General features: G+C 36.8%; 1 protein-coding gene across 2 annotated transcripts in view; it reads right to left on the bottom strand.

Annotated features, from left to right (window-relative positions):
• LOC139963237 (uncharacterized) overlaps positions 1-13,969 on the bottom strand; it is a 35,946-nt gene that overhangs the window by 12,424 nt on the left and 9,553 nt on the right. For both annotated transcript variants that reach the window (XM_071963856.1, XM_071963853.1), the window contains exons 6-10: positions 11,906-11,994; positions 10,288-10,367; positions 8,111-8,332; positions 4,899-5,028; positions 3,577-3,818 (exon numbers count right to left, since the gene is read on the bottom strand). In XM_071963856.1, coding sequence (XP_071819957.1) covers positions 3,577-3,818; positions 4,899-5,028; positions 8,111-8,332; positions 10,288-10,367; positions 11,906-11,994 — 763 coding nt within the window. The remainder of the gene's footprint in view (positions 1-3,576; positions 3,819-4,898; positions 5,029-8,110; positions 8,333-10,287; positions 10,368-11,905; positions 11,995-13,969) is intronic.

The raw sequence follows: 13,969 nt of genomic DNA on the forward strand, positions 1-13,969 counted from the left end.
TGGTCTGTGCAGTGAACTAAGTGGTCCAGCCACTTTAACTGATGAGCCTCAAATATCCACAGGGTTATTTCTAAATGGAATTGGAAGTGACAGGTTTTATCAAAAATAATTTTGTGTCTACCATTAAATTTTTGTTAAAGGTCAACTTAAACAAAGTTAATATTAAAGCTGTGTGTACAAAGAAATGAAGCTATGCTGTGCACTGTACTGTAAAAGTATGTGAAGTGGAGGATACATTAAAGATGTTTAGTGTAGCATCATGTGGTGTGATGTGCACTGTAGTGCAGTCTAATGTACAGTAGTGTACACTACACTATACTACTGGTGTTTTGTACATGATAGTGTGCAGTAGTAATCTGAAGCAGTATAAACTACACTATACTATTAGTGTGGTATAGTATACACTATGATGCACACTATTGGTATAGTGTGGTGTTGTGTAATGTTGACTGTAGTGTACAGTATTGTAATAAAGATAGTGGTATGTAGTGTACACTACTATATAATACAGTACACTATTGAGACTGTACTGTAATATACTGTAGTGTGGCATGGTGTGGGTGTACTGTAGGCTATTGAAGCATGGACTGGTCTGGTGAAAGGCCCGGTGTTTGGAAGAGTTGGTGAAGTTTGTTTTTGTACTTAATTCATGAAATAATTTATGTTGAAAGGAAGACATAAGGGATGAGCAATTTTCAGAGTACACACTAGTGTACTCTATAATCGAGTACACTTGGTAGTAACAACTACTAGTGTACTCTATAATAGAGTACACTTGGTAGTTACAACTACTAGTGTATTCTATAATAGAGTACACTTGGTAGTAACAACTACTAGTGTACTCTATAATAGAGTACACTTGGTAGTAACAACTACTAGTGTACTCTACTCTAGAGTACACTTGGTAGTTACAACTACTAGTGTACTCTATAATAGAGTACACTTGGTAGTTACAACTACTAGTGTACTCTATAATAGAGTACACATGGTAGTTACAACTACTAGTGTACTCTATAATAGAGTACACTTGGTAGTTACAACTACTAGTGTATTCTATAATAGAGTACACTTGGTAGTAACAACTACTAGTGTACTCTACTCTAGAGTACACTTGGTAGTTACAACTACTAGTGTACTCTATAATAGAGTACACTTGGTAGTTACAACTACTAGTGTACTCTATAATAGAGTACACTTGGTAGTTACAACTACTAGTGTACTATATAATAGAGTACACTTGGTAGTTACAACTACTAGTGTACTCTATTATAGAGTAAACTTGGTTGTTACAACTACTAGTGTACTCTATTATAGAGTACACTTGGTAGTTACAACTACTAGTGTATTCTATAATAGAGTACACAAGGTAGTTACAACTACTAGTGTACTCTATTATAGAGTACACTAGTACTCTATTATAGAGTACACTAGTAGTTACAGCTACTAGTGTACTCTATACTAGAGTAATAGTTGGTAGTTAAGGATTCCAAAATCTAAGATTAAAATATATTTCATTAACAGAGCTAATTAATCCACTTTCCCGCTGACTCTTATTCAATTTCTTTGCCTGAGTGCATTGTGCAACAATATGTCACAGACTGCATTTTGAAATTGATGAATTATGTAATTTGATGTTAATTAGGTATGATCAATTGCATTATTTGATGATTATTAGGTATGATCAATTATGTTATTTGATGATTATTAGGTATGATCAATTATGTTATTTGATGTTTATAGGGTACGGTCAATTATATTATTTGATGTTCATGAGGTATGACCAATTCACTCTCATCAAAACTTAACAACCGCTAATGTCAATTACAGGAGTCCTGTAATATATTACATTAAAAAGCAAATATAAGATAAATCACTGACCGTGGTGTGTGTTCACCACTGTGATATCGCAAATTATTGCACAGTGTGTTTATTCAATGAAATGAAATAAATTTTTACATTTTTACATCAACACAAAATGGCAACAATTGTTTTTCTGTTTATGTGGTGTATTAGACAGATTATTCATTTTGAGGGGTGTGGATGGTATGAGCAACCCTGCTTATCCCTTTTAAGGGTTGTGGATGGCATGAGCAACCCTGTTTATTCCTTTTGAGGGGTGCGAATGGTATGAGAAACCCTGTTTATCCCTTTTGAGGGGTGTGGATGGCATGAGCAACCCTGTTTATCCTTTTTGAGGGGTGTGGATAGCATGAGCAACCCTAATTATCCCTTTTGAGGGGTGTGGATGGCATGAGCAACCCTGCTTATCCTTTTTGAGGAGTGCGGATGGCATGAGAAACCCTGATTATCCCTTTTGAGGGGTGTGGATAGCATGAGCAACCCTGTTATCCCTTTTGAGGGGTGTGGATGGCATGAGCAACCCTGTTTATCCTTTTTGAGGGGTGTGGATGGCATGAGCAACCCTGTTATCCCTATTGAGGGGTGTGGATGGCATGAGCAACCCTGTTTATCCTTTTTGAGGGGTGTGGATGGCATGAGAAACCCTGATTATCCCTTTTGAGGGGTGTGGATAGCATGAGCAACCCTGTTTATCCCTTTTGAGGGGTTTGGATAGCATGAGAAACCTTGATTATCCCTTTTGAGGGGTGTGGATGGCATGAGCAACCCTGTTTATCATTTTTGAGGGGTGTGGATAGCATGAGAAACCCTGTTTATCCCTTTTGAAGGGTGTGGATGGCATGAGCAACCCTGTTTATCCTTTTTGAGGGGTGTGGATAGTATGAGCAACCCTGTTTATCCTTTTTGAGGGGTGTGGATGGCATGAGCAACCCTGTTTATCCTTTTTGAGGGGTGTGGATAGCATGAGAAACCCTGTTTATCCCTTTTGAAGGGTGTAGATGGCATGAGCAACCCTGTTTATCCCTTTTGAAGGGTGTGGATGGCAGGAGCAACCCTGTTTATCCCTTTTGAGGGGTGTGGATGGCATGAGCAACCCTGTTTATCCTTTTTGAGGGGTGTGGAGAGCATGAGAAACCCTGCTTATCCCTTTTGAGGGGTGTGGATGGCATGAGCAACGCTGTTGCCTGTAGACATGTATTGCTCAGGGGCAGATCTGGGATTTTACAAAAAAGTGGGTAAGTTTCAAGTTTATTAAAAATCCAGTATGTATACATGAAAGTACATATTTATAAATAGGATATAAACAAGGTACGGGCCACCGATCCCACCTGGGGGTTAGTTGGTCCTCACCAGAAGAAAACTGGTGCAATCTGAGGCATATCTAGGACTATGACTGTAGGTAAATTACATATAAGCAAGGATAAAGGCTTATAACTAACTTAGTTTTCTGTGAGGTTAAAAAGAATAGGAGGGGGGTGGAGGTCGGAGGGTGGAGGTGATGGGAACGTTTGCACCATGCCTGCTGCTAGCCATACATCCTTATGCTTCATTTTATAAGGTGAACACAAAGTTGATGATGTAACAAAATACCCACTCCACTTTCTCAATAATTATTTTGTCCACTCCATTCATTTTAGTAAAACATTGCACAACATTCAGTTTGTTGTTTCCCATTTTCCACATAACAAAAACCGAAAATTAAGGCAAAATTCTTACCAGAAGCTTTGGACCATGCTTCACGACAACAACTGTTCAGCTTTGCAAAATCTTCTCTTTCCAACATTTCCATATTTTCCACAACTTCAGGGGCAAAGGTCACTTCCAAAGCATCTGATGTTGGCTCTGTACTGCCTTCATCCTGACTATCAACTAGTGATGAATTAAAACCAACTTGCATCAAAGCAAGCAGTTTTTGTTTTAGCAAACTTGGTAGATTACAACCAATTGTTGACAGCAAGCTGTGTTGAAACATAAGACAGACCAGATGGATGCAATATAGGACATAAAATGGGGAATGGGGGGGGGGTGGTTCTTGATTATTACTGCTTAACAGCAGAATTAATTTAAAATGACAGGTTTTTTACATTAGATATCAAATTATCCTGAATAAACATACAGAGATGCAAATATTGCTTAACTAGTCTTTCGAAGCATCTTATGTACTTCACTCAATGTAAATGCATATTCATACATTACTGGATAGTCTGGTTGCCCTCAAAATTCACTTGCCAAATAGCCAAAGGCCAATGATGACAATAACTACAGGTATGGAAACTGATAGAACAACCATGATCAAAGCAAAATTCTTTACCAATGCTTGCAAAAAAATGCCCTTCAGACCAATAAGATGAACCTTCTGTCTTCAGGAGTTCTATTGAGGTACAGGTAGTAGACCATGAACTTTAAGCATTTTGTAAAAATAATTACATGTACATGTGGCTTTCTCTAGCTTCCACCTACCTACCCTCAATCCCTATCCCCTTGCCTACCCCCATCCCTATCTCCTTGACTAGCCCCATCCATATCCCCTTGACTACCCTCCCAATACCTATCCCCTAGCCTACCCCCAACTTATCCCCTTACCTACCCCCAAACCATATCCCCTTACCTTACCCCAAACTCTATCCCCTTACCAACCCCCAATCCCTATCCCCTTGCCTACCCTCCCAATCACTATCCCCTTGCCTACCCCCAACTTATCCCCTTACCTACCCCCAAACCATATCCCCTTACCTTACCCCAAACTCTATCCCCTTACCAACCCCCAATCCCCATCCTCTTGCCTACGCCCAAACCCTTTCCCTTGCCTACCCCCAAACCATATCCCCTTACCTACCCCCAAACCATATCCCCTTACCTACCCCAACCCTATCCCCTTGCCTACTCCCATCCCTACCCCCAATCCCTTTCTCCTCGCCTAAACCAAATCTTTCTATCCCCTTACCTACCCCCGACCCCGACCCCAATCCCTACCCCCTTGTCATATTCTGTTTCTACCTCTTTTCCCTTATCCAAGTCAATGAAAGTCAGAAACTTACGTGTTTAAGGCAGTTTTAGTGTACTTGTTTACTTCTGTGACACATGCAATGAGAACTGGATGCCAACTTGTATCTAGAACTTGAACATTTATGGTCCTTGACAGCACGCTGTTGGTAAGTAATGAGTTACCTAGAGGTGAGAGACCAACGAAAAATAATTCAACATTATCAAAGTGGGTAGAAAATGTTGGAAACTGTTGGCGTAGATCCCTTGTTAAGAAGTTCAACAATGACTTCCTGCGCAAATTGAAATTAACTAGTCAATCACTTGTTTTAGTTCTTGAAAAATTGAAAACTCCTACATTTATGTCATGTTTTTGCTATGATCAACACAAAGGAAATGCGTGGATGCCATTCACCAATTTCTTGAATCTAAGGATATCCTGTTCTGCTTTGATGACTAATGTGACATTTTCTTTGTATCACCTTGTCAAAGGATACACAAAATTAAGAAGTTACACAAGAGCAAAGAAAATGTGAAGTAATTTTGAAAAATGTGCAGTATTTACAGAATATGGTAAACTATTAATGAACATATGCATCATCCACATATCATGAGCATTACAAGAAGAAGGTGTGCAGTATTGACAGAACATGTGTAAATATTAAGGAATATGTGCAGGCTGCTGAAGATTAAACAGGTGCATAATACCCACATATCATGAGCAGCACCTAAAGAACATGTACAGTGGCTACAGAACATGTGCAGTATTGACAGAACATGTGTAAATATTAAAGAATATGTGCAGGCTGCCGGAGATTAAACAGGTGCATTATCCACATATCATGAGCAGCACCTAAAGAACATGTACAGTGGCTACAGAACATGTGCAGTATTGACAGAACATGTGTAAATATTAAAGAATATGTGCAGGCTGCTGAAGATTAAACAGACCTTACCCACATATCATGAGCAGCACCTAAAGAACATGTACAGTGGCTACAGAACATGTGCAGTATTGACAGAACATGTGCAGTATTGACAGAACATGTGTAAATATTAAAGAATATGTGCAGGCTGCTGAAGATTAAACAGACCTTACCCACATATCATGAGCAGCACCTAAAGAACATGTACAGTGGCTACAGAACATGTGCAGTATTGACAGAACATGTGCAGTATTGACAGAACATGTGTAAATATTAAAGAATATGTGCAGGCTGCTGGAGATTAAACAGGTGCATTACCCACATATCATGAGCAGCACCTAAAGAACATGTACAGTGGCTACAGAACATGTGCAGTATTGACAGAACATGTGTAAATATTAAAGAATATGTGCAGGCTGCTGGAGATTAAACAGGTGCATAATACCCACATATCATGAGAAGCACCTAAAGAACATGTACTGTACAGTGGCTACAGAACATGTGCAGTATTGACAGAACATGTGTAAATATTAAAGAATATGTGCAGGCTGCTGGAGATTAAACAGGTGCATTACCCACATATCATGAGCAGCACCTAAAGAACATGTACAGTGGCACCAGAACATGTGCAGTATTGACAGAACATGTGTAAATATTAAAGAATATGTGCAGGCTGCTGGAGATTAAACAGGTGCATTACCCACATATCATGAGCAGCACATAAAGAACATGTACAGTGGCTACAGAACATGTGCAGTATTGACAGAACATGTGCAGTATTGACAGAACATGTGCAGTATTGACAGAACATGTGTAAATATTAAAGAATATGTGCAGGCTGCTGGAGATTAAACAGGTGCATTACCCACATATCATGAGCAGCACCTAAAGAACATGTACAGTAGCACCAGAACATGTGCAGTATTGACAGAACATGTGCAGTATTGACAGAACATGTGCAAAGACTTAAAGAACATGTTCAGACTGCAGAACATACAGAAGATGTGCAGTACCCACATATCATGAGCAGCACCTAAAGAACATATGCAGTGATGAAATAACATGTGCAGTATTATTTGAACATGTGTAATACTATCAGAACATGTACAGAACAGTCAGAACATGTGGATTACTTACACGATATGTTGAGTAGTTTACATAGCATGTTGAGTACTCAGGGAGTATATGGAGTACTTATGGCATATTTACATGAGTACTTACATAGCATGTTGAGTACTCATTGAGTATAGATGGAGTACGTATGGCATATTTACATGAGTACTTACATAGCATGTTGAGTACTCATGGAGTATATGGAGTACGTATGGCATATTTACATGAGTACTTACATAGCATGTTGAGTACTCATGGAGTATAGATGGAGTACTTATGGCATATTTACATGAGTACTTACATAGCATGTTGAGTACTCATTGAGTATAGATGGAGTACTTATGGCACATTAACATGAGTACTTACATAGCATGTTGAGTACTCATTGAGTATAGATGGAGTACGTATGGCATATTTACATGAGTACTTACATAGCATGTTGAGTACTCATTGAGTATAGATGGAGTACTTATGGCACATTAACATGAGTACTTACATAGCATGTTGAGTACTCATTGAGTATAGATGGAGTACTTATGGCATATTTACATGAGTACTTACATAGCATGTTGAGTACTCATGGAGTATAGATGGAGTACTTATGGCATATTTACATGAGTACTTACATAGCATGTTGAGTACTCATTGAGTATAGATGGAGTACTTATGGCACATTAACATGAGTACTTACATAGCATGTTGAGTACTCATTGAGTATAGATGGAGTACTTATGGCATATTTACATGAGTACTTACATAGCATGAGTACTTACTTACATGCTGTAACTTGTAGAGTACCTAGAGATCATCTTCAGCAGATATTATCATACAGTATACTGCAGATTTTAATCATCACATACAGGACATAGAGAATAGGCGGTGCTTCATAGAGAGCATAGCATGTACTACATACATACACAACACGCACATAACTTCCATAACACATAACACTTGTACACAAGTCTCTCTCTTACACTGAAAATGCCACATAGGTCATGCCAACATCACCCCTTCTTTCTCTAAATCCTCCAAAACATTTGGCAACATTTTTGCATATATAAGTGACCTCCTAAATATACTTCACTCCTATGTGGGACTCCCATATAAATAATTCTAGTAAAAATCATATCGATCCTGACATACTCTTGTGATCCTCTTATTTATTACCATTCTCACAACCCCCTCCCAAGCCCCCTTCACATCCCCACCCTTACAACTTACTGACTTACCATCAACTAATGGCATGGCTGTGCAGATAGCATTGATCCATCCTAATGTTAAATTATTTGTGCAATCTTCTGTATTCTGGGATGTTTTGCTAAGTCTCTTCACCAAGGCAAGCATTAATATAGGTAACAATTTCTTTTGGCAGACAACCTCTAAAATAGGTTTCCAGAATAGCTGCAGAAACTTGTTCAATTCAACCCTGTCATCCACTTCAGTGACAGCTTCTACAAAATAAAGATAATTTCTTTGTTACAAATATCAAAAAAACTTTGGAAACACATAAGTGAAGAACCAAATATGGAATGAAGAACTAAGAACTACTTCAAGAGTCATTTAAATCCCTGCTTCCCATTTTTTCCTGAACAATCCACATTGTGATTTCCTTAAGTTAGCCAAGACTCATAAATTTCTAAGGCCTTAAGTAACCCAATAATATATACTTCTCAGTGATTGATGCTTTAAGTCCACATTGACTGATTTGATTGCAATGGATTGCAAATTGATAGGAAATTAGTAAATAATACACATTCAAATTTTGTTTACGATCAGATTACAGCAGAAAAGTTGTTTTCTGATCATTTCCATTTTCTCTTCCACTGCTATTTGTGAGTCTCTACCCATAATTGGGAAGCTTAGATGTGAACTCAGTCAAAGTTGCCAGTTGCAAAAAACAACATTTAAGAAAAAAAACATTTACATGCATATCAAAGATAATGCTACAGTGACATGGTCTATCAAGGGAAGAATCATTTTCAGTTTCTAATCTCATTTAATGCCCATTCTACTAAAAGACAATAGCATTTTACAATCATGTGAGAATGATTAGTTTAAATAATCTCAAGCTCATTCATTGTCATTTGATTCCTGTTTCATAGATACCAATTAATTCTATCAAAGGATTTAATACTGTCTCAACAACTTCTGGTTCCTTTCTCATTTGCATTGCCTTTTGTGTGATTCAATGCACCATAACTTAACAAATATGTCCCAAAGGTAAGTATTTTTATAAATTGCTAGTAGTTTAGAAAGCCTTTTCCTGGAGGTCCTGATCTTCACAATTTGTGTTGGCATTGACGGTTATTAAAATAGACAATAAGACATATCAGTAGTCAGTGTGGATAACTACTAATGATTGATGAAATTTGAGTATGTGTGATGACCCCTGACCATTATCTGACTTTGTAGAATGTTTGAGTGCAACACTGATGACATTTAATCACCATCATATGCTGACTTACCACAAACATGCAACTCCAAATCACTAAAGATTTCATGGGGGGGGGGGGGAGATATTCTGAGACCACTACAAACTCTTTAAATATCAAGTGGGCTAAACTGAAACTGCCATGAAGGAAAAACACATCTAGGCTATTGAAAAAACCTTTTGTATGACAGATTACACAAATTTTACACCCCAACTCCTAACCCTAACCCTAACCCCCCCCCCTCCACCCTAGGTACTCCATCCTACACATATCAAAACAATACACAGCACACTCTGCTTCAAAATAGTGAAATCCCCCACTTCCTGCCTAATGAACCCACAAGATGGCCAGTATACTAAAGCAGCTGAACACTTCTTTAATCATCAATTTTATTTGGCTCAATTAAAGATTACATTAAAGAAGATTAATAAGTGAAAAACTGAGGAAGTTTGTTACCCAGATGCTCTGACATGTGTTTAAATGACCTACATTGACACGTTACCTACGCTTTTATCACATACATACCAAAATTACATTCTCGTTATTAAAAATATTTCAATCATTACTTCCTTCTATTGTGAAATGAAACAAGACCATTAAGCTAAATGCCTACAGTACATTGCTAAGTAATCTTGTTGCCCAAATACCTCTACATGTATGTTTAATAGTTTTAATCACATGTTATGGTAAATTTGAATATTTTACCAACATTTTCAACTATTACTTAATTTTGTAGTAATGATACAGTACTGTACGACTAGTCAAACTTGCGGCCTACATTGCTTGTAATTTGTAATTTTGTATCATGTAGCATTGTAATATATATCAGAATCAATCCACTCAAGAATGCGATAAATTTAATACAATTATCCTTTAGTAGTAGATTATATCCATTGTCCCAGTACTTTACATGTATCCACCCTCTGTAATTATGCTAAATTAAGTTCTTATAAAATAATAAATATTGCTCCTACCTGTGATATTTAATGATTCTGTCTGTTCATCTGTTGCTATCAAATATCCATCAAGTACAAGAGTTGAACAAAATGTGTTCCTGGAAGAAAAAACAAGCACAGAGGCAGGCATAATTAGTGGAGTGGTGTAAAAGATTCTTTTAATTTTATCATACTGTAAATGAAATGAAGTGTCCAGTGGTGGTATGCATACTGTAGCTGGTCAGTAAGATTATGCAATCATGTGTTTCTTTGTTATGCTGTAGACACTCTCTCTTGATGGTATTATCATGGCAATGAGTCATCATGTTGATAGAGTTCATTTCCTGTACAGGTCATAGTGGTTTGCAGACCTTATGCACATCTGTTTTCTTTTATGGCCGGACCACTCTTTGCCTCTCCTGCTACATTTTATATCAGTTAGAAAATAAAGTACAAATTCAAGTTTTCATTTTTAAGCTTTCTCAATGGGATGACAAGCCACCAAAGTAATGCTACCCAGCAATGAAGAGAATTATGAAAAACAACCTTTACAATAAACAGAAATATTAATGAAATAAACAATACAACCTTTACAATAAACAGAAATATTAATTCTACCCAGCAAATAAGAGAATTATGAAATACACAATACAACCTTTACAAAAAACAAAATATTAATTCTATGCAGCAAATAAGAGAATTATGAAATACACAATACAACCTTTACAAAAAACAAAATATTAATGCTACCTAGCAAGAAAGAGAATTATGAAATAAACAATACAACCTTTACAATAAAACAAAATATTAATGCTACCTAGCAAGAAAGAGAATTATGAAATAAACAATACAACCTTTACAAAAAACAAAATATTAATGCTACCTAGCAAGAAAGAGAATTATGAAATAAACAATACAACCTTTACAAAAAACAAAATATTAATGCTATGCAGCAAATAAGAGAATTATGAAATACACAATACAACCTTTACAAAAAACAAAATATTAATGCTACCTAGCAAGAAAGAGAATTATGAAATAAACAATGCAACCTTTACAATAAACAAAAATATTAATTCTACCTAGCAAGAAAGAGAATTATGAAATAAACAATGCAACCTTTACAATAAACAAAAATATTAATTCTACTAGCAAGAAAGAGAATTATGAAATAAACAATACAACTTTTACAAAAAACAGAAATATAAGCATTGAAAGATTCTCTTCAATTCCATGTATTGGACTAATAGTCTATATCTAATGACATTGGGCCTTTCAGCAATATGCTCTTTCAGCTTAATCTACCCAGCTTCAACCATTTTTCTCAGGTACATGCTGCTTACACAATATGCTACTATTCATAGCACATGACAATGATTTATATCTTTGAAAATGGTAAAAAATGAGGAAAAATTTACTTTTTTGAGATATAAAAAAAAAAAACATTTTTCCATGCTAGCATGCAGGATTCATGATTGAATTCCCAACTTCAAATGAGGGGAGTCGGGTTCAACTATCACGGACCACAGTTTTTGCTTCTAAGCTATGGCGGTGTCAGATGTTAATTTGTGTAGAGGGTACTGATACGTATAATGATCCATACAGAATGAGTTATTACAGAATGGAGGTGATGCCATTCAGAATAATGGTAGCTTACCGAGCATCTGCAGTCTTGAAGAGGCGTTCCCTCAGACTATGGAGGATCTCATGTCTCCTCTGAGAGGTCTTCTTTCCTGACATCAGTGCCTGAAGGTTCAAGAAATAACTTTCATATTCACTTTACAGTGTTGTGACAAATCCCTTTATTTTAAAAGAAATTGAATATAGGCAATCAGTCTCTGTATTTTGGCACAATTATTCTGTGTCATCGTGTCATCACTAGGAATTATTGCCTGACAACGATCGACTCGAGTCACTGTATCATTTCTGCAGGGAAAGAACTGATGAACTTGTTAGAATCACAATACTTTTTAAATTGAGTGCTTTGAGTCATGACTTGTTGCAACCTCGTCATGTTACCACAACCTTCTAAAAAATCTACAGTAAAACCTAGATTTTATAGACATGGCATACAGAAATTTCCCAACCATAGGTTATCCGGACTTGAAAAACAACATCAAGATGATACAGTTTCCTAAAGGTTAATGCAGTTTCACATTTGAGTTGTCTATTTGTTCACTTCTGAATCACAATTACATCCTGAAGTGACTAAACCGTGTATTCTATCATCTTTGACACCTGCAAACGAGATGGGGGTGAAGAAACTGAAATCTTCTCTCAAAACATGTGATCTAGATCCAATACCAATGTCTATGGTCAAGCATAATATCCATGTGTTTGTTCTATATATCACCAATATTATTAATATATCCCTGTCAACTGGTTTCTTTCCAGAGAATCACTCCTACAAAACACTTGAACCAGATAAAAAAAGATTAAAAAATATCGTCCCATTGTCAACCTCAAATTCCTCAGGAAAACCATCGAACGCATAGTGTCTTCTCATATTAAGACCATAAAACTAGTACTATATTATCTGATGTCTTTTAGTCGGCATACTAGCCATACCATGGGACAGTCTGCACTTTTCTATGTGAATAGCGTCTCTCATTGTTGGTCAAGTCATACCACTGCTTTAGTTCATTTAGACTTGAGCGCGACCTTTGATGCTGTCAACCACAATATTCTTCTTTGTCGGTATACAGGGAAAAGCCCTAGATTGGTGCAGATCATACCTATCACAAACACCACAGAATGTTTTTATCCAAGAAGCAACCTCTAAACCAATTATTTTAGATTATACTGTTCCGCAGGGCTTGGTTCTTGGCTCGTAGTGGTTTACTATCTACACTTACCCAATCCAAAATATAATCAGGAAACACAACTTACAATACCATATTTTATGCTGATGACACTACACTATATATCTCATTCAAACCCACTCGAGTCTGTTCTGATTCATCTATCCAGACCCTCCAATTATGCATTGAAGACATTTGCATACAGGTATGCATGCAGAGAAATTTCTTGAAGTTGAATGATGACAAAACTGAATTGAAACGTTTTGAATCTTGCCAGAAACACTCACAGATCAGTGTTGGTTTGATTAAGAACAGTGACTCTCTGATATCTCCCATCCAACAGGCAAGAAACTTGGCCGTTATTTTATATTCTTCCATGACAATGAAGCCACACATATCAATGTCATTCGATCATCTATCTGGTACATTTGGAAGACTGGAAATATTCCCAAATATTTTAATCGTGAAGCTACTGAGAAAATTATCCAGGCCTTTATTATTTTACACATCGATAATGGAAACATGCTTCTCTATGGTCTACCACAGTTCTAGCAAATTGCTGGACTTCAACGCCTTCTAAATACTGCTGCATGGATTGTTACATTAGCTAAAATTTCTTGTCACATCAAACCTATTCTTTAAGAGCTACATTGGCTTCGGGTCTCTCAATTATTTGTAAGCTCTTGTTAATTATTTGCAAGCTCTTGTTAATTACCTACAAACCATTGAATGGCTTGGCTATCTCTTATATCTCTGACATGCTCCAGACATACACTCTAAATATATGTGGGGTGACAGATCACTTAAAGTAGCTGCTCCTTGCCTTTGGAATGGATTACCACTAGAACTCAGATGTTCTGCTTCCCTCACTTCATTAAAAAAACTTCTGAAAACTCATATGCATCAAGCATTCATCAATG

This window comes from Apostichopus japonicus, chromosome 21 (assembly GCF_037975245.1).
Source record: "Apostichopus japonicus isolate 1M-3 chromosome 21, ASM3797524v1, whole genome shotgun sequence".
In the NCBI taxonomy this organism is placed as follows: Eukaryota; Metazoa; Echinodermata; class Holothuroidea; order Aspidochirotida; family Stichopodidae; genus Apostichopus; species Apostichopus japonicus.